This window comes from Myiozetetes cayanensis, unplaced genomic scaffold (assembly GCF_022539395.1).
Source record: "Myiozetetes cayanensis isolate MyiCay16 unplaced genomic scaffold, myiCay2020 scf17, whole genome shotgun sequence".
Lineage (NCBI taxonomy): Eukaryota > Metazoa > Chordata > Aves > Passeriformes > Tyrannidae > Myiozetetes > Myiozetetes cayanensis.
The window spans coordinates 15388355-15415439 of record NW_026087378.1 but is presented as its reverse complement, the minus strand read 5'-3'; the positions used below and the strand labels follow the sequence as shown (position 1 = coordinate 15415439).

At 41.2% G+C, this 27085-nt stretch overlaps 1 protein-coding gene across 3 annotated transcripts in view; it reads left to right on the top strand.

Annotated features, from left to right (window-relative positions):
- The first annotated feature begins 23599 nt into the window (after window positions 1-23599).
- GABRB2 (gamma-aminobutyric acid type A receptor subunit beta2) overlaps window positions 23600-27085 on the top strand; it is a 123770-nt gene continuing 120284 nt past the window's right edge. For 2 of the 3 annotated variants that reach the window (XM_050312462.1, XM_050312460.1), the window contains exons 1-4: window positions 23600-24090; window positions 24886-25118; window positions 25243-25334; window positions 26161-26228. In XM_050312462.1, the coding sequence (XP_050168419.1) occupies window positions 25042-25118; window positions 25243-25334; window positions 26161-26228 (237 nt within the window). In that variant the 5' untranslated portion in view covers window positions 23600-24090; window positions 24886-25041. Of the gene's footprint in view, window positions 24091-24883; window positions 25119-25242; window positions 25335-26160; window positions 26229-27085 lie in introns of those variants that run through there. The other variant, XM_050312461.1, reaches the window with a different exon arrangement.

The following is a 27085-nucleotide window of genomic DNA, read 5'->3' as shown; positions in this document are numbered from 1 at the left end:
TCACAGGTCAGTCACAGAGCACAAGGTGGAGGGAACTGCTGGAAAACAAAGGTTCTGCTGCATCAAATCTGTCTGACAGGAGCACATGCCCATACTTTGTTCCAATTTACAGTATCATTTTATGGTCTGAAAGAGACTTTGCACTGAGAAGTAAAGAGGGCAGTGATGGTTACGTAGCTCTGGCAGCAGGGAGGGAGGAATGCAGAAGCCATTCTTGTATGTGTCCCATCAGCCAGTCACAGCTGCCAGGGCAGAGCCTGATGAGAAAGATGCCCTAATACATACTCTTCTTTCAAAAAAAAAAAAAAAAAAACCAAGTCCAATGACAACTAAATAACTTATTAGTTTTTAAATTGAATCTGAATTAAGAAATCCAGAAGTAAATTGCTCTCAGATATATGTGTTGTGATAGTGTCACCTCTTTCTCTTTTCTTCTATTTTTCCCCCTGAGGACATCATTTGGCAAAACAAGATCACAAGAATGTGATGATGAAATGAATGTAACCAAATCATTGCAAAAGGCATTTTTTTAAAAAAGTAGTGAAGCTAAATGAAAACTTCATTTTGTGCAATGAAGGCTATATAGTAAAATTTGAGAACATTCTGGGTTTGAATTTGAGAGACTTCAATGGAATATGGCTCCTGGGTTGCAAGACTGGACTTTTTAGTCTCTTCAAATAATATTTCCAAATAACCCATTGCTTCTTAACATCTCAAAGTTGGCATGATTACCAAACAAACAAACAAACAAAAAGATCTGTAACCACTGGGCACGTTGTCCAGCAGTGCTGAAGAAGAGCGGCATTTCCTAAAGAAGGCTCTATTTAGGTGCTTTGACGGTACAGTCAGATGTTTAACAGAATTATTTAAAGGCAATTTAGACAGCAGTATCTACTTCCCACTGAATTTCACTTAGTCACTTCTGTAAATCCCATATGTATCTTCATCTTTAGGCACTTTAAATATCTGGCCCAAAGGCAGTTGAAAATCCTGTTAAAGTTATATGCAGACTTCTGTTTTCTGCTACTGAAAGAGAGCTACATTTTTAAGGCTAATCCTCAAATTAGTAGGAATTTCAACCTTGGAGACTGTTGTTCAACGGGGATATTAAAATTGTTCGTGACATTAGTTAGCGTGACCTGTTAGAAACATCTGTGCATATAACTTTTCACTAATGTAATTAATTTTGTGAGAAATGTAACCACAACTGCAGTACTTTCATCAGCTTTCCTTTTTCTCATTTCTCTTTTTCTCTCTTTCAGAAATTAAACTAATAAATGTTCCTGGCTGAAGACCAATTCTAGTATTTTATAAAATTAAAAAATCATAAATCAAACTAAGTATATCTACTTCCTTGTAGAAAGAGGTTTTTTTAAGTAACAAACTCCTAAAGAGTGGAAGATGTAAATTAGTGCTTGGTGTTTGCTTTTTGTTTGCTTGGTTGGTTTTGGTTTTTTTTGTTTGTTTGTTTGTTTTGTTTTTATACAATATGTATATTAAGCTTCCACAGCGGTAGGGACTAGGGAGGAGTAAAGCCCCCACTGCAATGTTTTTACTCTAAACAAGTATCCAAACAATTGAGTGGGTTTATTTAGCAGATTACTCATAAAACCAACACAGTGGGAAACACCTTCATATACAGTCTGTTCCACTGACAAGCCAGAACACTGAGGGAGAATGGACAGTGGTTTTCTTTTCTAGTCCCAGTGGATGTTACTATTTGTTTTGCTTGATATTATTCAACTGAATGCATGGAACAGGGCTCCAAAAGCATCACAGAATATGTTAAATCTGTGTGCAATATATGCCTGGCTTCATAATAAATACAAACCTTCACTCTGAAAAAGGAACACAGGACTGGAGGATAAGATTAGTGGGGGTGCTGATATGGTCTCAGGCCAATACTACTTATTCATTTTTTAAGCGCCTATTCTTATAATGAATCAATTCCTGTAAACAACAGAAATTCATAACCTTAGCATGAACACTTTAATGTTGAATTTTCAGGCTAGAGAGGTCCCTTTTTTTTAATCATTAAGGGTGTTTAAGATATAATTTCATATAAAACACAGATCATTATCCATGGCTTGTTGGTACTTGCATTTCAGCAAGGATATCCTGTTTGCAAGATCATTAATGAAAAGGCAGCACATAAATTTGCAAGCAGGTGAGTAGACCCAATATGTACTTAAATTCTTCCCAGTAGGTTTTAGGATAATTATTCAGAAAAAGAAAGTAAGAACAAGTAACTTCAGTGATGTAGCTAAACTAACTGCAAGGTGTAAAGGGTGAACACATAAAGCAACAGCACTGACTAGTTCATAAGTGAGCCAGCAGGGTTTTTTCCTGCATGCAAATACATAAACAAGAAGCTGATTAGAGAGTCATGACTTGCAAAATGCTTTATTAGAAGAAATAGTAATATATTGATCACTTGCACATAAATGGTTTGTAAATGGTTTACCAGTTGCAAACAAAGAGTGGAGGAGAGTCTACTGAAAGAGCATCTGGATGCTGCACAGCAACAGGGAGTGACCCTGTTAACTCTGTAAGCAGCTTCTGAGTGCTTAGGCCCAAAAGAGAGTCTCTTCTTATTTGTTTGGTTTCTTCTGCTTCTGTAGTTTTTTTAACATGAATTGATTGATCATTACTGGTTTACCAAATGATTCTGTGGCACTGTGAAACATTCTGGAGATGACTATTAATAAGATGACACTCAACTCTGCAGTAACTTTTTATCTAACCCAGATCTTGCAGCTCTTGTGTTAGCTAATTATTAGAAGATTCTGGATAAAAGAGAAATAGCTGTAACTTATTGAGACTAAAATAGGCCTTTCTTTTTCCTATGGGCCCTTACAGAGACGCATTTAAACAAAAACCTAGATGGCAAATGGTTAAGAAAAATAGTAAGGTGGAATACAGCAAATTGCACCGTCTGTCTTTGAGCAGGTTGCAGCACATTGCAGATTTAACATCTTCAAAGACTTCGGTGTTCTGGTGTCTTTGGTACCCAGGGTTTCCCTCTGATATGGAAGATGCAATGGAAGCACTGCAGTGCTTTGCAGGGCAAAAGACTTGTCCTGTCCTCTGCAATCTACAGAGCAACTCTACCCTGTCCTAAAGCTGCAAGAATGAGCTTCTGACTTCCCCGTCAGATGATTTGACCAGACATGAAGGGCTCCAGTCTGGTCTATCAGAGGGCACTACTGATCGTGGTAAATGCCTGTCTGCTAATCTGAACGGTTAATGACTTGAAAGGGCTGTCTGAAACTGAGTTTATTTTGGTATGCTACTAGAGTGATAAATAAGACTCAGCATTGAAAGAACCTGATTGCAAGAACAGGATTTCTAGAAGGGTTATATTCTATGCTCTTAGTACAAAGCTCAGTATTTCTAATGTACATATTTTACAGAGTTGAAAAGGAGTTTGACTTATCCTGCATCAGAATGTATATATAAGAGTTGACATTTTCATAAGGCTGCTGCTGATTGCATGGAAGCAACACACTCCATTCTAGCTAATATACTCTATTTTGGTAACAGACATTTGGGTCAATCTGTTCTCATACAAATTCTTAATAAACACATTCTTTCTCCCGCCCCATGCAGTCTGAATAGATGGGAAGATGGAAAGCAAATGGGCAAGCCAGAAGCATGGCATCCTTATATTTCCAAGAAATGTTGTTATTGTTTATGACTATATGGTGTGAGGACTATAAAAACAAATCTTACTTTTTATTGCAGTCTATGAAGTTTCAGGGTACAATTTCAAAACTGTATTTTCTGAGTCAAAGAATAAAAGCTGCTATTTCTGCAGACAGATGGCTAAGCACGTAGTTCTCCTGTCTGCATGTGCAAACAAAGATTATTGCAGTCTCATTGCCTGCACCTTGCTTTCAAACCTGGGCCTTCACTTTATTTACAAAGCTGTTTATTAAATAGTGTAGGAAGTTGATTTCACTGTTGATTTCATTTTTTCATATGAGTTGTAGAATATAAATGAATTAGGGTTATGTTCTGAAACCATTTTATCTTACAGCAAGATTTAATAGGAAGTACATGTAATTAAAATTAAGACTTGATTGCCAACTTCTGATCTACTGTAATGCTTACATACTCGGTTATCTTAGAGAGTGCTAGCATTAAATTTTTCAATATGTGAAAAGTATTATTGCATTTAAAAATATTTAGCAATTACTGCACAGTTGCTACATTTAATAACCTAAACAGTTTGGCTACAATTATTCAAATCATTTGAGTCTGTAACACATTTCAAAATACTCAGGCCAATCTGTGAGCCTGAAGAGTCAGTTCCACAATCATCATCAAACAACTTGTGTCATTCCACACTTTATAAAAGACTATTAAACACCCTCATGAAGGCCTTGTCAACATGAACAGGGAGATGCACTGAAGAATTGCCCTGCAAGACAAGGTAGTTGGACAGCACAAAGAAATCCTTCCAGGGACTGGAGTCTGCTTTGTGTATATTGGCTTGGGGTTTTCTGGTTTGGTTTTTGTTGGGTTTGAGTGTGTGGTTGGTTGGGGGGTTTTTGGAGAAGGCAGCCTTGTAGACAAAGCACCTTTTTGCTGACGCAGAAAACATTCCTCTTTTCTAGAGATCAAAGATTTGGGGTTTGATGAATTCACAAGAAAAATCAAGCCTCGAGATCATATCAGATTCTGGGGAAAGTGATGTCTGTCCACTATGTGGCTTTGTACTAAGAAATGTCTCTGACAATCTCTAATCAGGAGAACTTCACTATTAGAGAAGCTGTGACAAGATGCCTCTGAGGAAAACATTCCTGTACCAGAGCCCATTATCAGGTATAAGTCCTTTATTGTTAATAAAAACAATTGAAAAAGGTCCCAATATATGTATGTACGATGCCCAATGCTATTGTCACAGAGCTGCTGTGCTCCTAAAGCCCAATTTTGAAACTTTAAGTAATAGAAGCTCAGTTTGGCTCTCAGATTCAGTTTGCTGAGATCATGATTTTCTGAGATATTTTAATTAAAAAAAACCTAGGACCTGAAATTCTGGTGTCAGCATGAAGGGGAAAAAAACAAACAAAAATTCCAACATTTTTTCCTGTGCATATTCTGCTTTGAATGACAGGCTGGGATGAGAAAAGAGAGGGGAGGGAGAGTTTTTCTAATGAGTAATTTGATGACTCCTTCTTCATTCTGAAGTACTATTGATCTTTTTTTGTCTGGAGGGGTTTTCTAGGGGGGCTAACAACTAAAAGTTCTAGCATAAATCTATTGTAAAAATCAGTGTGTTATACTGCCTCATGATGAAGGCAGTCCACAAACAAATATAAATCGACTGAAGTATTTCCAGGGACAAACCAGGGGAGGTGTCTTCATTGTGTTAATGAGCTGCAGCTTCATTTTCCATGGCTGACCAGGGAAGGGAGGGCTCCACACGCAGCTGACAGTCCTGAATCCCTGCAGCCAGAAGTGCTTCATCACCCGCTTTTCATTCTGCTTTGCTTTTTTGCTACAGGTTCTGTCAATACTAATTTAGTTTTTTAGCATTTTATAATATACCATCCAAAGTATTGAAAAAGTGGCAATGCAGCAGTGGTTTTGTGCGTTTTCTCCCTGCATTCAGCCCATGTCGGCATCTCTGCCGGTTTCCTTGGAAACTGCCGTGAGGGGAATGGGATTGGTGCAGCCTCCGATTGATTGGTAAAGTCGGGGCAGTTTCGAGTGCCAGACACCTCGTGGGCTGCACAAAGAAACCAGCACTAAACGATTCACAGTTTAAGATTCCTTTATTTTTGAAGGAAGCCACATGAAGAGGCACATCTGCAGTGCCTTGGAAGTTTGACTGGAACGAGTAACAGATTGAAATTTTCATCTTTGTAGAAACCATAGTGTTTTCGGGGTTTTCTGTTGTTTGAGGGTATTTTTTTTCCTCTCTATAGACACTTTTAGGTCTTCATTTCATGTCTTGAGCTATTCCCTGATTTTTTTGTATTTTGTTTCTGGCGATATCTATTACAGGACTTGTTTCTGAGAGGAAAGAGCAAAAAAAAAAAACCCACAAAATCCTAAACTAAAAAAAAGCCCCTCAAAAATCCAAACCCCATACTGAAAACAGAAGAGATCTGTTTAAGAAACTATTTATTGTTATGGAATATAATCTCCTATATTGTCAGAGAACAGAAGGAATTCACATCCTTTGAACTGCTTATATTTTTCACCTTTTTTATGTCTTAAGAGTTTATATCAAAATGACTTCATAGCCTGTCCTGCTCCCAATGAAGACCTCAGGAACACTGATGGGCTGCAGAGTGGTGCATCAATATCCTTCACTGTGCTTTGCCTACATTTTTTTTCAACAGTGTAGGAAGACATTTTTTGTTTTCAACCAAAAATTTGTTGGTGACTAAGGCCTCCTTATGTCAAATTGTCTCAGTTATTTTTGAAAAAAGCAAATTATATGGCATAAAGCAAAAATCACTGTCTCAAGAAAATCTTCAGAAAGTCACTGAGATAATGTAGTTCCCCTCTGCATTGGTGTTGCCCACGGAAGTCTCCTCTTGCTTCCTGTTTCAAGGTGGTCAAAAATATTCTGAGCAAAGCTCTGAATAAGGAAAATCAAAGAATTTTCTTTGCAAATTTGTAAACAATTATTTATTGTGTGAAAAATGAATGCAAACTTCTGTCCTATTTCTTAGAGTTTTTCTCACCAACTGAGCAATCATAGGTGAAGCACAGACACGAGACACTGATACCTGCAGGGCTGCTCCAACCTCATAGCTCGGCTGGAGCTATATCCCTCTTTAATTCTTTTAAAGCAGAAAACCCCAGGAATGGAAGGGCTGGCCCTCCAGAGCAATCAGCTGCCTTTTTCTGCAGGGATGGAGTACAATACTAATTGTACTTATGTCTCACAAAAATTACATTTATTACGTATAGGTGATTACCTTCATCAAAAAATTACAATCTTTTGAAAGAATATAGTGAAGATTTTAGTCCAGACCAAGTCTCTAAAATCATTTAGCTGGGAATCAAGCGTTCTATACTTCAGTTTGTCAGGCTGTTGCAGCAGCTTTCTGTTCTGTTGCCAAGAACTGAACTTGGGCATCTGGCCTGTGGTTACCTGATTCATCCCTCTTGGCCTTTTTTGTATGGGTACAACATTGCCTCTCTTTTAATCTTCTGGAGTTACTCCAGTTTTCCATGATTTATTAGAAAATGAACATTAGGAGACAGGAGATTTCCTCTGCCTTCTCTCCTTTAGTAGTCTTTGGGGAGTTTTGTTTGTGGTTTTTTTGGGGGGGAGTTTGTTTGTTTGTGGGTTTTGTTTGTTTCTTCTTGTTTTTCCCCCTAGATTTTTCTGATTTTTATTATGTTTATCCTTCTTAAGTTTTCCTTAACATCCTTCCTAACAGTTCACTGACAACAGATTATTTTGTCATCTTCCTGTGCAACAACTTATCCTTGGGAGTTTGTTTGTTTTTCATATAAAGCATTACTGTTTGTAGTTTTTTAATTATATCACTAATTACTATGCTATGAATTATATAGTTTGGTAGTATACATATACTAATCCTATTTTTTTCTCCTTTCTATGGACTTTAAACTTTTAATGAAAAAAAAACCCTCCAAAATTTATTATGAATTAAAAATTACATAATTGATTTAATCTTAGCAGTCCAACTTTCTGAGAGAGGATTCTAAACTTAAACTGAGACAGTGGATTGAGACGACGATATTTCTTATTTCAACATGAAGAATAGAGCTTATTAAAAGTCCTCTGTGCCACTAATCCTCATATCAAACCTGAAAATTAAGCCTATGCTTAAATATCTTGAGATTTGCTGGGCTAAAGACACTATCTCTACTTTATCTGATCAATTTTCCATGCTTCATAACTTTTAATTTATATTACTTTCATAACTTTTAATTTATATTACCATCTCCTTCACTTTTTTTATTAATTCAATTTCCACCTTCACCTGGTCACTGAAATGAAGTTGTCTCTTTCTAGTACTATCATAAATTTGGAACTTTAATAGTCTGCTCTTTAGAAAACCTTGATTCTGCAATCTTTATTTTCTTAAGTTTTTCTTGCCAGCCAATGGATTCCTTATTTTGAGGGAAGGAGACCCCTCACAGGCACTGGAGATGGGAAATGCTGCCTGTTTGTTCCTGTTGACAGAAATGGGGTAGGATAGTTAATATTTAAAGGACCAGCCAAGTCCAGAATAGCAGTTTCCTGGGTTTTGTTACTCTGGTTGCATAGGATTGTTGCCAGTCTTCCATCATGAAGTTCTGACATTGCTGGGCCCATCCATTCCAGATAGGGGTTGAAGGACCATTCTGTGGCCAATCCAGGGATGAACCTTCCTGGGCTTTTCAGAGTATGAAATATGGATTTATAACTATGAGGTTCTTTGAGGCTCTTGGACCTCTGAAACAGGTGCTGAATCTCCACCTGCTTCCTAATTTAGATGGATTCTAATCAAGGATTTCATTTTCAATTCCAGTAACCCCCCTATGTGTCAATAATACCAATTATATGTTTGTTTCTTGTCCAAGAGAATTTCCAGTATATCTTTCATGTTACCCGGTCTTTATCAAGGATATATCACCAAATGTAACATTATTTCACTTGTTCTTCATTTACATTTGATACCTTGGTATCTCAGTTACTGTTATGTTACATAATAGTTTATTGATGGTTTTTTAGTCCTCTATCCAGAAAGTTTGTCTCTTATATGTAAAGGTTTACACTGTTCCATTCAGTATTTCTTTCTCATGAAAACTTTATTCAATATTATATAAATTTACATCATCAGCTTCATAGCAACCATCTAACAAAGTTTCCTCCTTTGTAAGAGCTATAAAGTATTGCTGGCACATTCCCCCTGCCCCCTTAAGATCTAGTCTTCCTATATGTTAAATTTAGCCAACTGAACAAATATTTACCTTTGCTTGATTTGTAGTATTGCCTTTATAACCTCTCTTTTCTGTATTTCTAATTCTCTAAAGTCCTGATGGTTGTGGAGAATTCTCTAATGGTATCCCAAGAAGCTGGAATGTCGCTTAGTGCTTTCTCCGGTGGCTCCTCAATGTTTGCAATCGAATTCTGACCCAGAGCAGCAGCACCAGGTGCCCTGTACCAGGACAACTTGGCCATTGTGTTCCAGCAGGACCTGCTGCTGCCTGGGCTCGCTGGTCCCAGGCTGTCCCAGCTCTTCTGTGTCGTGTCCCCTGCACAGTCTCCACTTGCCTTCTCACTGCTTCTTGATCTCTTGCTTCAGCTTTTCTCCATAAACTTCTGTTCCTGTTGTTCTCTCTTCCTAAGGTTTTGCGGTGCCTTTTGTGCGTAGGACTGGGAATACCCAAGTTGAACTGCCCAGTCTATACTCTGAGGCAGCTCACTTGGGGCCAGTTTGTGAAGATTTTAGGCTCTCAACTCATTTCAAAACCAATGGGATCTGGACATCAGGAAGTATTTTGTAAAACTTATATGCCTAGAGAGAGTTTAAACATTTCCCCCCTTTTCAGTCCCTTATTCATAACTCAAATCTTTAATTGTGAATGTTAGGTGTTAAAAATTTGTGAGGCAGCTCTGAAACACATCCCCCAAATAAAAAGCTGCAGCGCCAGGCAGCTCTCAGCCAGCAGGATTGTTTACCAAAGGATTCCACAGGATATTGGTCTCTGCTTGTAGAAACAAGTCCCCATGGCTATGTGTGAAACAGTGAGGATGCAACAGTACTTAAGAGGTGCTGTTTTGAATATGCAGCTAGACTGGGAAATTGTCTCCTTTAGCATCTCCCCAGTTAGCAAAAATGAGCTGACTTCGGAAGAGAGGGAAGGGGCAGGTTGAGCCTGATTGCAGTCGTCAGCTCCCCATTAGACAGCTGCAGAATCCTCAGCCTGCTCACACTTGCATCAGTTTGGATCTGCATCCCAGGAAACATCCCTGTGACAAACTGGTGGATACAGAGCAGCTGTAACAGCTGTTGGTGGATACAAAACCCAACAACAGCAAAAAAAACCAAAACAAAGCACTCCAAAACCGATGAATGTCTCCCTGTGTTTCATTTGTGCTTACAGGCCCCATGCTGGGAAACTAAATCTTTTCCTGACTGGATTTATGTAAGAAAGGGCAGCTCTGCTTCTTGTAGCCCATCTTGATGGGGTTGTTAGAATGCAAATATATAGGGACTGGCTTCATATAGCAGCATTTTTTTTTCAAGAGTAAATAGGTGAATGAAATGGAAATACAGTCCCTTGACTGCGGAATTTCTGGGATGAAGCAAGGTTTTATCTCCCTTTTACCTAAAATTAGGCAAGTTATTTACTGCTTCATACTAAGTAACATGTATTTCAGATACTGAAATAGTTCAGAAGCTGCTTGCTGTTCCTTTCCTACCTTTCTGTAAGCCCCTCTGAAGCCTGCTTTCAGTTTAGTATATATCTGCATTATAGATATTTGTCTGGACAAGAGCACTGTATTTGCAATATAAGAAAAATTGAGCCCTCCAGACTTTCTAGAAGTAGTTTTCTATTTGGTACTGTTTGGTCTAATTACTCCTCCATACTCCCAGGCAAGCAATGTTGGTCAGGCTGCTGGATGGGGAGGTTATTTGTTGTTGTTGTTTTTGGTTTGTGGGTTTTTACGTCCCTGAAAACACACACTTGACTGCTAGACTGATGTTCAGAAAATATTGATTCAACTTGTGCAAGTACTTCTTGAATATATTCTTAAAATCTCTTAAAATAAATGAAGAAATTAGAATTTATTTTGTTATTATTTGTTATGAGAATGAAAAAAAGGATACCTGCCTTCTCCTACTTTTCTTTCAAAAGGTATACTCAGACTAGTAATAATCTACAGTGGCTTAAAATTGATAAAACTACTCGTGCTTAGTAGCCTCTCAGATATTTTAATTTGAAATTCATAATTTCCAGTAACAAGCAGGCATTGTTTTGTAGGATGTAGGAAAGCTACACAGTTCAAACTTCTCAAAGTTCTTGTAGCTCTTCTGGCTGCAATTGGTGTGATGGTGGTGCTGAGCTGTGGTCTGGGGATGTCTCTGCCTGACTCAGGCAAGGCCAAGCTGTAACCAGAGAGGGAATCCAGACAGTTCCTTCATCCATTGCTGGATATTCCTGGAGCCCACTGACAGAGATCATCTGCAGATAATTTATCAGAGCTTGGTCCGTTTCTTCCCTTTTAATAAGGAGACATTATATAAGATAGGGTAAGTAGTGGTGACTTTTTGCTGGGGTCAACCTAAAGACAAGAAATTCAAAGCAAGTACTTCAGAGTTTGGGTGTTTTGGTCTGCCTGTTGTTTTGGAAATGGTTGTAATTTTGCTGTGTTGATGAATAATTAATGTCTTCTCTAAACTGAATCCAAATTAACCTTATTTGAAATTTTAGATTGTCACTACTATTGAATCTATTCATTCTCCTAAGCAGTGGACAGTCTTTGTCAGTAAAAAAAGAAAAAATTAAATTGCAGAAGCCCAATGGAAGATGGATTTGTTTACATTTTTTGTCTTATGCTTAATAAGAAACTGTTAGCAGATTCAACCTTAGAGACTGAAGATTAAGCCTGATGTACTGCATTGAATATTCACAAGCAATTGTCAAATGCATTTTATTTGTGATAGGCTCAGGGCCAAAAGCTAAATGGATGAACTTGGAGGACATTCTTAACATACAACACTTAGCATGAAATGTACTTACTGTACTTACTAATATGTGACATCTTTGTACACATCTTTATCTACATGCAGTGTTGAAATATCATCAAACAATTTGACAAAAGGATATTAATTTAAATTCAAAGGTGTCAGCTAACACAACTATGCTGCTCATTCTGTGATAGACAGTAGCACAATGTACAGATGAGCCACTACTTCCCCAGCCAGCTCTCTCAGCAACCACAGGATGCTTCCCACTTTGGACTGCTTTTCCAATGCCTTCAGAAGGCAGGTGATCTAACGGAATGCTTCTACTTTAAGGGCAGGAGAAGAAACAGAGAGATAAAAATAGGTATGCACGTGGAAACTGTTTCACTTTTCCATATGCTAATAGCAAACTACTAGGCCTCTTAATCATCTCTCTCATTAGTGGCTGTATTTTCAAAATGGTCTCAAAAAGATCTTTTAGTGTGAATAGCCAGGGAGACATCTGCATAGATAAAATTAAACAGAATTTTGAGGAAGAAAAAATTAGACACAAAGGGTTAGTGTTGTCATAGAATAACTGGAATACAATTCTGAGTGTGCAAATACCTTGCACATAATACAGCTTTTTATCTAAAAAAAGTCTTTAAATACCAATCTCTTTGAACAGTTTAGTGAGAGATATTTTACATTATTTTCTGTTGTTGAAGGTGATAACTTTCTTGAAAAGTTTTGAATGAGAATTTTTGTTACTTTGAGTATGAAGAAAAGACCAGTCCTAAGGCCAGGGACCCACTGATGCCAAAGACAGCAAGATAAAACCCAATGAGTATAGGTGGAGACTTACTGAAAGGAGTGTAGTATTCAGCAGATTTATCTATATATGCACAATAAAAGCCTCAGATTCAAATGTCTAATTATGTATTTTTCTGAGGAACAGAAAGCTACTCTTCGAAGATGGAAAAAGTAATTCTCCAGCAACCCCCTATATTGTTGATGCCATCACTGGTCACTGAATATTTCATTATTATATATTATTTTATAACTAAGGCCTTGTTAGTTTAGAATTTAAGTCAAGATAAATAAAATGTGTTGCACCACATGTGAGGTGTTGTGAACATACACTAAGACAGTTCCATTTCTTAACATGGACATGAATAATTTCTAAGAGTTATGATGTTATGGCAGGAGTCACTGTCAAGTTTTAGCTGAAATCTTCCTCAGAGTGCCTTTATCATAACATGCAATGTTTAGCTTTTGCTTTACTTTGCAAAAAGATTTATACTGAGTCTTCTAAGCACTAAAATCTTCTTAACATAGATCACATCTTTTCAGCATTGTATGTGATAGATTTTGATGGATTCTCTGGAGCACAGTGGAAATAAATCATATCCACCCCACAAATATTCACCACTTCCCTGATTTATCCATCTTATTTGCAGATGGACTTTTCTCCTCATATTTTGAAACAGCTATTTGGAAAAGGGTTCTGTATTAAAAATGAATTGTTTCATTTGTTGTAAAACAAATGTTTATTACATCACATAATGTGCAGTCATATGAGTACGTTTATTCCAAGTCTGCTTCTTAAATAACATCAAACATTTGTACACACCCTTTCTTTTCTTTCCTTTATTTCTGCCCACTGGACCCAAAGAAATTTGCCAGTTCATGGAACTGGTTCTAAGAGCACTTTTCAGGACAGTTAGTGCTTAGGATGTGACTGCAAACCAAATTATTCTGGGGTTCATGGCTGGGCAAAGCAATGCTAAGCACCAGGACACTTTAATTTCTCCAAATCCAAGCAGTTCTCAGGGTCCATGGGCTGTGTAGTTAGAAACTCAGGTTCCCGAGTTGTTGGGAAAAGGGTTCCTACTAATTTTAGCTCTAGGAAGCAAATAAACAACACACAAGCTGAAAACTGTGTTTCTAAAGCCCACAGTAAAGATATGCAGAACTTGCAGATGTGTAGCTATTTTAAATAATTTTAAGAAAGCTCTTCTAAGTACTGAAACAAATCACTGGTTTCCAATCAACTGATACCTCTTTACTTATGAAAGAGTTTCTAATAGTAATTGCTAATGTTTCAACTCCTGAATTTCTAATTTTAGTTATCACCTGTAGATGCTAATTTATTACTATTTTGCCTTCATCAAACCTTACTTCACCTCTGTTTGTCTTTATTATTTCTTATAACATTCTTCCCCCCCAATGTGTTATACTTTGAATTTTATATAAATCACTTAATTCTTCTTTCCCTATATTTTACATCCCCATCTCCTCTTTATTAATGGTTCTGTGACTATTTAGGGGGCCCTTAAAAGTCTCTTTTTAGGAGCAAAGCTTCCTATCCCATTTGTTGTACAACTTCATGGCACAGTGTTAAAAAATACCACCATAAATGTAAATTTTAGTATATTATTTAAAATCTGTGTTTTACCAGTAGGTTATTAATTATTTGAACTCCTTAAGCTTCCTCTAGCCTTACACTAAAAAAAAAAAAAAAAAAAAAAAAGGTGATATATTACAGTTTTCTCTTGAAAATTCACATTTTTTTTAAATACACATTTAAGCTAACCTCAAAACAGTTCATGGTTTCCCTGAATTTATGTCATTCTTTCTTTATATTTACAATAACTCTTGTCTGTACTACCTAAACCAAATCAATGCTACTGTTTCATACACTGTGGACTTTTTTGAGCTTTGTTTTTCAGTACCTTGTTGAGGCCATAGTTTGGAAAGATTAAGTTATTCCAGATTTTGGAAGTACATATCTGTTGCCAGAATTTACTCTTGCCAGAATCACTTTTATAAGGGTATTTCTCTTTGGTTGGTTTGGTGGTTTGTTTCTTTTTTTAATGACCAAAACCTATTCCTTAGGAATTGTATGTTTTGAATGTATCCGAATCTATTTGCTGAGACTCAGCAAGTTGTTTTGTGAGTGTGGTGGCACAGAGGAACATATTTAGAAGGCATATGGCAGAGAAAGCAGGGTGTGCTGCACCCTGGGAGAGCTCTTCCTATTTTCCTGCAGTACTTCACCGACTGGAGCACATGCATATGGGGCTCTCTTGAATGTGTATTAATTGAACACGAGTCCATTTCCTAATGAAAAATTCTATGCTCATTTGGTTTCTTTCTTGTTTACAAAAATAACACCCTTGAACAGTCAGTATACAGTAATTGCTAGTCTCCACTAAAAGAATTAAGTATCATGCCTTTGTTATTCATGATTCAGTTGTTTTGTGCATAACATAAAACTTTCAGCTGAAGCAAGGCAAGGGAAAAGCCAGCTGAGATGATACAGGTATAAATTCTCTGTATATACATAAAGAGAGCTGTAATTAAGAGATGACGTAGCACAGTATGTGTGTATCTGCTCACCCCAAAATGCCCGGTGTCTCGTCTTCAAGCACACTGAACCTGCAAACCAAGGGCAAAACGCAGCTCTTTGCAGGGGCTTTGCAGTGCAGAGACAGGAGGAAGGTGACTCTTTAGGCTGGGGTGAGCTTCAGATGCCAGCACCGACCCCCAGCAGCCAGGGCTGAGCCCGGCCTGCCAGGGCTCTCTGGGAACCCGGACTCCTCAGTGCCTGCTGAGCTTCCCGCTGCTGCAGCTGAGTCCTGATACCTGGGCTAAACACAATTCCACAGGAAGCCCCTCCGAGGATACAGGAGCGTAGATGTGTTTTTGAAAGGTACAGAGGCAATGCACTACTTCAGTCTTCTTAATATATCTGCTGCTTAGACTTTTTGATACCTGTATCTTTGGGAATGCCTCAAAAGCTGCTTTCTACTTCACCGCTCTGTGTGAGTTTCTTGTATTCACTATGTCTAAAGAGCTAAGTAGAAAAGTTTGTCTCACTGAAAGATCTCTGGGGGTACTGACATCCCACATGTATTCTGCTAAGCCTCTGAAGTTTGTTTTGTACGGCATTTTATTCTTATTTTTGGCAGTCATATTGGAATTGTAGCCTCTTAGGCAGCCATTGTTTAGAATTTTACTTGCTGCCATAATTTGAGTTCCATTCAAAAAAAGTAGTTAGAAGGCCTACAAACTTTACATTTAAACTCCTTCAGTACCTGCTCTGTTCACTGCATTTCGCTGATTTGATAAAGAGTTTTCAGAGCTCTCCCCTGTCTGTCTAACAGTATGGCATCCAGGCTGCTTCCTATGGATTTTAGTTCTCTATTCTTTTTTCTTCATTGTCTTTCAAACTGCTATAGCCCACTCCTGAATTTCATTATTGCAAACTACTGCTTAGTTTGATCTTACAAAACATGTCAAATTTAATTATATTAAGGGGTTTTTTCTTTACCAGGTCAATCATATTTAAGGAATGATTTCAGAAAATTACTTAAGGCAAAGTCAGGAATAGCCTTTCTTCCTCTGTGCTTCAGAATGAGCGGATTCAAGATGCAATTATCTATTACTTTCAAAACTGTCTTTCTAATTTCTGTTGTGATGTGACATACAGTTCATTTATACTTGGTATGATAGTTGTCCTAACAAACTTTGTTAGAAATTGTTCTAATATCTCCAAAGACCAGCAAACATTCAGCTATATGGGTGTTCTCCACTCTGGGTCATGCTGTCATGTAGTGTGGGCTTATCTAGATTCTGACACAGGAGCCACATATAAAACATTGTTTTCTTGGAAGTGGCTCTAAATTGGACCAAGAAAGACCATCTTATTGTAAAAATTATCTCTCAGGTGCCCAGGAACAGAAATCCAATGTCCCAGTCCAGTGCCCATCTAGGGAAGGAAAAAAAAGGCAGCAGTTTTGGGGTGGGGAGGACAGACACAATGCACTTCTCATGTCACACTGAGCCACAAATTCAATGCAGTGGAAAAAGGCAACATAACCTGCTGTGACCTTCAAAATCCTGTGCTGCTGGACTGGATACACATGGGCATTAACAGAGTCATTGTCATCAGGGTAATGCAAAGAAGGGCTGCAGGTAATATTAATAAACAACCTTTGACTTGAAATTTGCATGTTTCTTTTCAGGATTCATGGTACCTGCCCCTCAAACTTTGTATATACTGTAAAAAAACCACTATGTATTCCCAAATGTTTACACAGATCCCGATTTCTGTTTATGTATTTGTATCTTTTGTTATTGGCTGAAAATATTTATCTTGTCCTGTTTCAGAAGTGTAAACTTTTCCCTAAACCCTATGAAGCTGACCATAAATCTTCTCCTGTTTGCAGATGTTGTTATTTATTTCTTGTCCTAATGTATCTATTTCAAAAGGATTTATTATAGTGGTTACCATTTATCTGCTCAGTTACTGGCTGTGGGAATGAGAATTTGAAAATCCTTTTCATAAAAGAAAGACAGGGTTACTAGTGAGGAGATTCAAAAGAATGACACTGGGGTGCTTTCCTTCCACGCAAAAGAGAAGTTTGTTGAGGCAAATAAATTTATTACGAGAATGTTTGAAAGTGAGGAAGTAGAAAAAGGAAATGGAAGGTAGTTGTTAGGACTTTTTTCCTCAAAACCAAGTTTGAAGTGTAGAAATGGTGAAAGAACTATGCTGATTGTAGAGGCAGTATAAATTAGAATCATCATAAACTTTTACATTGTAATAACCTTAAGGAAAAAAGACGTCATTCTTGTAGAATTATGCATAGCAGTAATGGACAAATCTCCTGTGCATATGGCATGTTCCCCTGTGGGATATGGATTCATACAGCATCATCAGAAAAGTGCTGGGTTCAGAAAAGAAAAAAACTGGAAATGAATGACAGCAACATCCATCAGCCTTGTCCTGAAAAGAGAACTCTTACCCATAGCTTCAAAAATAAGTTGTGACAGTGTCAACGGTATTTTTGACTAAGTGTAAGATGTCAGAATAGGGACTAATGCTGGGAAGATGCTGGTCAAACTCAAAAGAGTTCTTCAAAGTGGCTCTGAAGCCAATTTTATTGCCCTGTTTAAGATTTCACTGAACTGTCCATGTCTGGAAAAGCGATCAATACTAGTCGTTAAAGTAACCTTGTGCTGGCCTGTGGGGAACAGATATGGTACGTCTCCTGGCATTAGGGAAAAGGTCACTCAAAACAAATTCAGAATGGCTTCAAACCCTCCCTGAGCTCCCCTACCACTGCTTGAGGACAGAACATACCTGTACCAGACTCTAACCTCTCCACAATAAGACACATCCTCTATTTTGAAAGCTGTAGCTTCAAAAAATACAAGAATGTGAGGATGTTTTTATTTTTATCATTAGATAAAAATTCCAAAGTATTTATTTTTAATTTCCCTGGAAATATAGTAGAGACCAGATTGGTAAGAAGTTGTTGAATAATCATGACTCTTGGGCCTCTTCCATTTTTCTGACATTTAGTGCTTTGTATGATGGGCCTTGGTGTTACTGTTCCTGAGTTGAATGTGGATTTTGCCATTAATTTCAGTAGGAACTGGGTGCTTAGCCAGTGTGTGCTTCATCTACCTCATCTGTGAACCTGGCATAGCAATACTGTACAAACTGCTTTGCATGAACGAGGTCTCTTTCAGGTCAGAGCTGGATGAAAGGTAACCATCCACAGCAACACTGAAGTGTTTTAAGAGAGATCCTTGAAGGCAATGGTAAGTAGTGACAGTATTACTAGTTTTTGTCCTGTGTATAGTTTCTTGAGAAAACTACTTTCCACAAGTAGTTTTGTTGTTGGTTTGAGTGTTTTGGTTTGTTTTTTTCCTGTCCTGGCATTCTGATTTTCCCAGGATTACCATAATTTCCTCTAGGACCTGCAACTGTGTGTTCTATGCTAAGCTAATTTTATTTTCCAATGTCAAATTTCACTTTTGTGTATCATTCACTCATCTGATCTTACCTGTTTTGCACTTCTTTAGATGTGCTTTGATGCATACATACCCACAAAGGGTAAGTTGCTGCCTCAAGCGTTCTCTGCGGCAAGCAGAAACTGTTTTTGCATAGGCTGGACAGGTGCCTTTGCCGCCTTGACTGGCCCTCACTCCGTGTCCATGCCACACCCTTTAAGTAACAATACTCTTTCTGTGGAGGGTGCAGAAATGCAAAATGCAGCTCTTTGAAAGCATTCTCAACTCAGCAAAACTGTGCCATTCAGACTTGGTAATTGCTGCTGAACAGAAACATCTGTCAGTGAGATTTCTACCTTCTAGCATTGTAAAGGCAGATCACATGTTAAACAAGGATCAATTCCATTAAACATTTGGCCAAAAGGTAAAAGGATCAGTCAGGGGCAAAATGTGCTACAAAACACGTATTTCTGCTTACTGCAGCACTGGGGAACATATCCTCCTCACCAGGACTAGTTGAGGTTTTAGGACAGCAAGTAAAGAATAGGATTATTGACACAAGCACATTTGAGATGGGCTTGAAAGAAGGTGAAAGTGAAGAGTACTGTGTTTTCTCTGATCTGGAAGAAGGCTTGAAGTAATAGCACTATACATTTGAAGAAAGAGTTTCATCTCTCATTCTAGAACACCAACAAAAGGATGACTGGAATCTGTTTTACAAAGATACAGACGTGTATACTCCAGCTCTTACTGAAAACTGCCTGGAGAGCAGGTTGAGTACTGCTTATACCCACTGATAGTACTTCTCCTTAAATTCTTTCTATTGAATTGTCCTCCTATTGTCCCCTCACCTGTTCAAGGTGGTGGTAATGAGGAGAAAGAGTTTTCTGAAGAAGTGAAGTCCTTCCAGCTAAAGAAATATCCAGCTCAAACTAGGTAGATTTCCATTTTTATCTTAAAACTTGCAGACAGTTATACCAGTCCCAGGACTGATGTTTGAAGCTACGTGGCTTTAAAAAGAAAACTTTTAGGTTGGAATCTTTTGATTAAAAAAAAAGTTTTAAAACCCTCAGATATTTTTTACAGCACTATTTTGGAATGTATTCCCCAGTGTAAAAAATTTAGGAAACCAACTCTCTGTCCAAGAGAACTTAGAAAGGAAGATCAAATCCTGCAATCAGCTGATGCAGACGAATGCCACTCCATTAATTTAATAACAGCTTTTTGCAATCTCTTTCAGGGCTGAATCTTACACAAACAGCATGGAGGAGATTTAGACACAGAGTGACATAATCTTGGTGGACATTTTTTGCTGTCTTTTAAGTGTTTTAGTATCCTTACTCTGTGCAATCCCTCCTTCTGCCCTGCCTTCCTATCAAAGGGTGTGTATACTGCAGATATTTCCAACTATCTAAGTGCCAGTGTAGCTAAAACTGAGGAATTAAAATGCTGTCTATATAGCTCTTAAACTAATTTATTCTACCACTTTGAAGGAAATAGGGCTTTTTGTGGTGCTTTCATAATTTGATAAGAGGACTGTAGATCTCAATCCATTGTAATTCCAGGTGCCAGGCATTTTGTGTTTCACTCTGGTCCCCACTGAGTTGCTGACAATTGTCTGCAATCAAAGCACTCGGGGATGTCTTGCACATCTTTTTACTTTTTTTCTTTTAAGCTGTAATTCAATTTCACATTAAAAGACTTTCTTCAATATACATCTAAGATCTGCTGATCTCAAGCTACACAAAAGATTTTTGTTAAAGGATATAGCAGGTCTTTGACTCATAAAGCATAGCCTGGGTCATGAACTGGGGGAAGTTCTCCCTTACGGTGTCTGTAACCCTGTGGAGCTGCATGCAGTGAGTGACAGAAGTAGGAGCTCCAGCATAATTATACAAACCAGTAAGTGATTATTAATTGCCCCTCCCATTTGCTCTTCTCTTACAATTAAGTGAAGCTCATGCTTGTATCAGGTAGTACTTGATTCCTAAGCAACTTACCAGAATCAGTTTCTGTACAATACTATTAATTTCATAGTTTTTTAAGGGCCAAGAGCAGTATAACTGGCAGGTCATCCACTATTGCTTTTGACAATAAATTTGCCAATTTGGATTCTTTCAGATATATAGAAGCTGAAGTTGATGTCAATCTGTAAATCCCAGAAGATTGTCACTATGCAGGAGTGAATTCCACTGCCCATGAAAAGCAGAATCAGGTACACCTGCATGAATAATTTTTCTGTGTATGTGATGTAACAGGGATCTTTATGCTGACAGGCTGATTGCTAATGGGATGCTATGTGATGCATGGACTGGGACACCTTAGATCTGAAGACCAAAAATGACAAGTGAAACAAGATAAAGTATATTGAAACCTTGTTTGGAAAATTTCTACGAGGGCTGACTATATTTTGTTTTCTTTTACATGAATTTATGGCTTTACAGGAGTTGGAAATTGACATAATGTATCAAAATATTTTATTATTAACATTTTTCTGTAAATTAGAGAATTATGTCTTATCTGATAACTGGAATCAACTTTTACCTGAGTGTTTCTGTACTACTGCACCTCATCCAAATGCTCAAAAGCTCTGGAAACATCACTTTCATAGAACTGTATTCATACCAGCCTGTTCAGGTGCAGTGAAAAGAATCCTTTTTTTATGCAGAATTTTGCACTTGTTAGTCATATTACTTGTGATACAGGGCTACCGTTCTTGAGCTGCCATCAATCCCCATCTCTTCTGTCTCTACTGACTGGAGTGATTGGATCACTTGAGAACCTATCTTGAAATTCTTACTCCATATGAAAGCTTATTTTTCATTAATGTATAAATGTACAGAAAGCCATTTGAAAATCCTTTGGAATCCTTAGAACATGGCCTGGGATATTACTCGTGGTGACAGGAAAATACTGCCACAGTCAAGGGCTGACAAGTGAAGTACAATGTTCCATTATAGCCCATTTCTTTCACAGTGTCTCACACTGCCCAGCAAGGGCTGGGGGCTATTTGTATAGAGGATTTCAGCTTGGGGGCTGTTTTTTTGCACTCTTCAGTCTTGAAAGCTGAGAATCAAAATAATCTACAATTGCTGTTTAAAATATGACCTTCTTTGCTGGTTTCTCTGTGAGACTACGGTACTTGTAGGCTAATTGAGATAATTTTAGGGCTGCAAGTACCATATCCAGCTGGGAACCAGGTTATTTGCCCGTTGTAAGACACCCAAAGTCTTGTTCACACCAGTTACTTCCTCTAATTTTCAATCAAACACACAGACACAAGTGAGAAAAAGAGGGGAACGATTTCTTTGACAAGTTGCTTAAAATAAATGGGAGATTCCGAAGTTGATAAGAAATTTTAAATAGCAGAGACAGACTAGAACCTTGTGGTCAGAGAAAGAGTGGTAATGTGAAAAGTGCATAGCAAAGTATGAGAACCTTTTCAAAATGCAAAGTATTGCGAGACTTTGTACTTCTGTCAATATATAATGATGATGTGTCATAGGCTGGTCTGGGCACACAGATCCTGGAATGGTGCTAAGAGAGTGTTACTGCCATAGACCCTTTTATATAGTGGTGCTCTTATAGCCATAATAAGTTATGCAGATCATCCCAAATATGGTTCAGTAGTTCCTTTACATGCCCCAAACCCAAGGATATACTTTAATTTTCCCACACATAATGCACAGTAATATCCGCTTGTATTGAATTCGTTTGAGATATATTCAGTCCTTTTTGCTGGAAGAGCCAGACAGAGCAGGTTTCACTACACAAGGCACAGTGGTGCTCTGGGCCCAGAACAAGTGCTCCCTGAGTATTAGTGCGTACACCAGAGTAAAGAACAAATGCTAGATATTTTGGCATATCTTGGATTCTTTTTGTGTACTATTTTAACATTCAATGAAAATGTGGGAGTTTTCTGCCCGAGTTGGAGTTGATATGTAAATCAAAACTTCCCGTCAGTGCAACACTGAATATTACCAGCCTTCAGCATCAGGTTCATGTTGATATCTTGTTCATAATAGACATGGTGAATGACACATTTCTGTGTCATTCTGTGCTGTAATGGCAATTAATAGCAGAGGCTCAGAAACGGCTCAGAAATAAGGAGTGTCAACTGTAGTCCCAAGTTAACATTTGCAGATGAATTTCACAGGGCAGGATTCAAAAGTTTTATCTTGAGACCTCCTGCTCTTATCACATGATTGCAGAAGGAAAAAGGTGCCTATTATAGATCTAAAGTAAAATGATTCACTGCACGGCGTATCCACCATCTTCCTTTCAGGGCTAAATTTCAAGAGGTTTGGCAGTGAGGCAGCCTGGCTGTGTGAGAACAGAAACCTCCGCTGGTGAACAGGGAGGGCGGCTCTGGAACACCGGCCCCGGAGCAAAGCTGAAACACGAGGTGGGGGTTGTCAGGGTTGCGGTTTCAAAAATCCTTAAACGTTCCTTAACGTGTTTTTTTTTTTTTTTTCTTGTGAATACACGAACGAGACACATTTATCACACGCACACGCTTGGCAATTTCAGCTGGAAAAGTGTATTTTCTCACCTTGTGTAATTCCAATTGTAACAAACAGGAGAAGGCGGTAAAAATACGTCTTGACGAATTGCCCCCAGCCCCCCAGAAGATGTGTTTGGATGTTCGTTGCCGTAAGAAAAGCCCAAGCAGGTGCTGCCTGGAGCTCGAAGGCACAGCGGGGCGGTGCGAGCGCTGCCCGGGGCAGAGGGGCCGCTCCAGGACGGGCCGCGCTGGCAGGTGGGAGCTGCGGGGCTCCCCCGCTGCCGAGCGCTCCAGCCACGGCTCTGCGGGCCGTGTTAAATGGCTGCCAGCTTTCCGGGCTGCCGGCTGCGCCAGGCTCTGGCTGTTCATTCCTTTTAGCAGCTCTGCCGTCTCTCTTTAGCAGCTGTCCCCCCTCTCCGCCCCCCAGGTGAGGCTTCACCCCACGCCTCCCCTCAACCCTTCCCCGGGAGCCACCGCCCCGTCCGTCCGCACAGCCCCCCCGGCCCTGGGCCCCCCGGCGCTCCGGCAGCCGGTCCGGGTGTGGACTGGGGCCGGGCCGGGCACCCCTGCGTTCAGGGGCGGGCCCGCCGCTTTCCGCGGGTGCGGGAGGCGCAGGGCACGGCAGGGAGCTCCGGAGCGCCTCACCCTGCACCGGCACCAAGCGGTACCGGGCTCCCCCACCACCCGCCGTTTTCTCCTTCTTCTCTTTTTTTTTTTTTCTCCCCTCTCCTCCACCCTCCTGCAGCGAGTTAAATGTTTCTTTTGTTAACTGACTCCCTAAGTGTTCCCAATCCCCTGTCCGCGCACCCGGGCCGGGCGAGGACGGTGCCCGCCCAGATCCGCTCGGTGGAGCAGCACAGATCCGCGGGGCTGGCGGCTGTGTGCGTGAGGAGGAGGTGGTGTAAAGAGCGACGAGCACAAAGCACATTTGAGAGGAATAATTTAGCTCCGGTGTTTGTTGTTTTTCGTGAGTCTGGTTTTTCCCTTCTCCTTTCTATCTTTTTTTTGCTCACGATTTAAATGTCACTCAAAGCATCTCCAGATCAGCTTTCCGCTCGTCGCCTGTTTCTTCCGAGGCATTAACTGGATCACACGCTGCGTTTGAAGAGCTTGGGTGTTTTAACCGCTAAGGTAAGTGGCCTTATGCACCTACACCGAGTCTGGATGGTCAGCCATCCACCTTCCAGGGTGGTGGTTTTCTTCCCCTCGGCTCCCCTCCCTCCCCCAGTTCCATGGGCAGGTTTCGCTCTCCTGAAGAACTTGCATCCCCGGGTTAAATATCGGTCGGTATGTGGCAAAGGCGCCGGGGGGAGCGGGGCCGGGGGGGCTCCGCGCCCGCCCCTCAGGCACCAGCCAATGACCCGCGGGAGCCGCGGTGGCACCGGCGACCCCCTCGGTCCCCAGCGCCTCTGCTCCTGGAATAGCACCTGGCATCACAGTAAGGGAAGAAACAGCCTAATCCTCTCTTGCAAGAAACTATTCGTCATCGGTTTTTTTTCTCCGTGAGAAATACTGTAGGCGCCCATCTCCCCTCCTCCCCCCCGCCCGCCCCCGTTGCCAGTGCCAGCTCCTTTGCCCGCACCTTCCTCGCTTCAGGAGGTTCTCTCCAGGGACCAAAAAGTTAAACTGCCCCCATACGTACGCTGTGCATTCCCCTTTTTAACCTATTCTCCGTCTGCCTGAGCCGAGTCCGTCCGTCCGGCCCCCCCACTTCCTTAAACTAGGTTGCAAAGCCGCCGTACCCTGCAACTCCTGAAACTTCTCTTCTTGCACTGATTTATATTCTATACTAACAAAAAGGACAACAAAAATATACTGGATCCTCCTGAGTTTATTTTGTTGGTTTGTGGTTTTGTTTTTTTTTTTTAACAATGCATTTCCTTCTTCCCCTTTAATTTTTTTTTTTTTTTTTTTTTTTTGGGCAAGGAAATTTGCTCCATCTCCAGCAGCAACCACTGCTCCTTTTGATGTTGTGGTACGCCGTGCGCATGCGCTTCACATTAGAATTACTGCACTGGCCAGAATAAGTTGGATCTCTTCTTCTCTTCACTGAAACCCTAAATCATATCAAAAGCTAAAGGGATGCTGAGAGTCCGGAGAAAGGGTTACTTTGGGATTTGGTCATTCCCTTTAATAATAGCCGTGGTGTGCGCACAGAGGTAAGCGATGAAGGTATCTCTTTTCCTTTACTTTGAATTGCAGTGCATGCTGCTACTGAGAGGAATGTACAGCTGGGGGCTGAGAATCAGGAATAATGTAGTATTGTTCTTTTTTCTTCTTTAGTGTCAATGACCCTAGTAATATGTCACTGGTGAAAGAGACCGTGGATAGACTGCTGAAGGGCTATGATATTCGCTTGAGGCCAGATTTTGGAGGTAATTGGACTGATTTTGAATAAGAGAGGTTGCATATCCGGGCTGTGTACCTTTGGTGTGGGGGGGGGTTTCAGACGTGTGGTGGGTGCTGTTGCTTGGTGGTGGGGGGGTGTTGCCATTTTCTTAAGCCGATCCAAAGTTAAACCCATTGTTTCTCAATTTTCTTAGCACAGGATGCTCTTAATGCGATCCCTTAAATCACTTGCATATTCGTAATCGGTCCCTCATTTTGCGTGTGTGTGTGTGGTGATACTTTATTAACCCGTAATTAAACCCTCGTTTGACTGATTTTATCGAGATGCAAATCTCTCCTAAGTTTACCCAACCTTTGTTCCTTTCAGCTTAATATGCCTGTAATCACAGTTACTATTTTTGAGTACAAGATGTGCTGTTCACTGATACAAAAATGTCGTTTAACCCCCTGAGTGCTAACTAATTTGGTTATTTCGGACGTGTTCGCTGTGGGTGGTCCCTTGTCCCCCCATCCCTCCCCCGGGGCTCGGTGGCCGCCGTTCTCTGGTGCGGGGCCGGTGTGTCGGGCGGGCGGCGGCCGGGGAGGGAGCGGAGCGGGGCCCCGGTGCCAGCACGTGTGTGCCGGTTACATAAAGCCCCGTCGGGCTGTGGGGCGCGGGGGGTGAGCCCGGGCACGGCTCGGTCCCGCGGGACCAGCCGCTTGCCGGAGGGGTGGGAAGAAGTGGGGAGCACCTCTTGCCTTCCTCCTGATTTTCTGCCGTTTCATGTGTACGCTGCCTTCGCCTAGCGAACTCTGGTAAGAATGAGTTAAGTTCATAGAGATCACATTGCGGACCATCTTGTCGGTTTGCAGGTCCCCCAGTGGCTGTGGGCATGAACATAGACATTGCCAGTATAGATATGGTCTCGGAAGTCAATATGGTGAGTATTTGGGGGGGGGCGTCGCTTCGCCCGCCCCTGCCAGGGCGGAGCGGTGCCCGCGGCCTCGTGCCCTGGGGCCGCCGGGGCGGGGCCGCCGGTGTCGGGAGTCGGGGGTGGGGGAGTTCCCGCACCGCCAGGAGAGGGTGCGGGGCGGGGCGGGGGAGAGAAGCGGGGTCCGCGGAGCGGTGGATCCCGGCGGATCGGGAGCGGTGGATCGGGAGCGATGGATCGGGAGCGATGGATCCCGGTGGATCCCGAGGCCGCTCCTGCGGCAGCTCCGGGGCCGCTCGGGCCGAGCTGCCTTCCTGCGAGCAACGGCGCCCCCTGCCGGCCGCACGCGCGCACCGCACCCTCGGGGCCGGGGCGAGAGCCTGAAACCCGCGCCGGGCTTGAACCACCGGCTCCGGGGCTTGAACCACCCGCGCCGGGGCTTGAACCACCGGCTCCGGGGCTTGAACAACCCGCGCCGGGCTTGAACCACCGGCTCCGGGGCTTGAACCACCGGCTCCGGGGCTTGAACCACCGGCTCCGGGGCTTGAACCACCCGCGCCGGGGCTTGAACCACCGGCTCCGGGGCTTGAACCACCCGCGCCGGGCTTGAACCACCGGCTCCGGGGCTTGAACCACCGGCTCCGGGGCTTGAACCACCCGCGCCGGGGCTTGAACCACCGGCTCCGGGGCTTGAACAACCCGCGCCGGGGCTTGAACCACCGGCTCCGGGGCTTGAACCACCGGCTCCGGGGCTTGAACCACCGGCGCCGGGGCTTGAACCACCGGCGCCGGGGCTTGAACCACCGGCGCCGGGGCTTGAACCACCCGCGCCGGGGCTTGAACCACCGGCTCCGGGGCTTGAACCA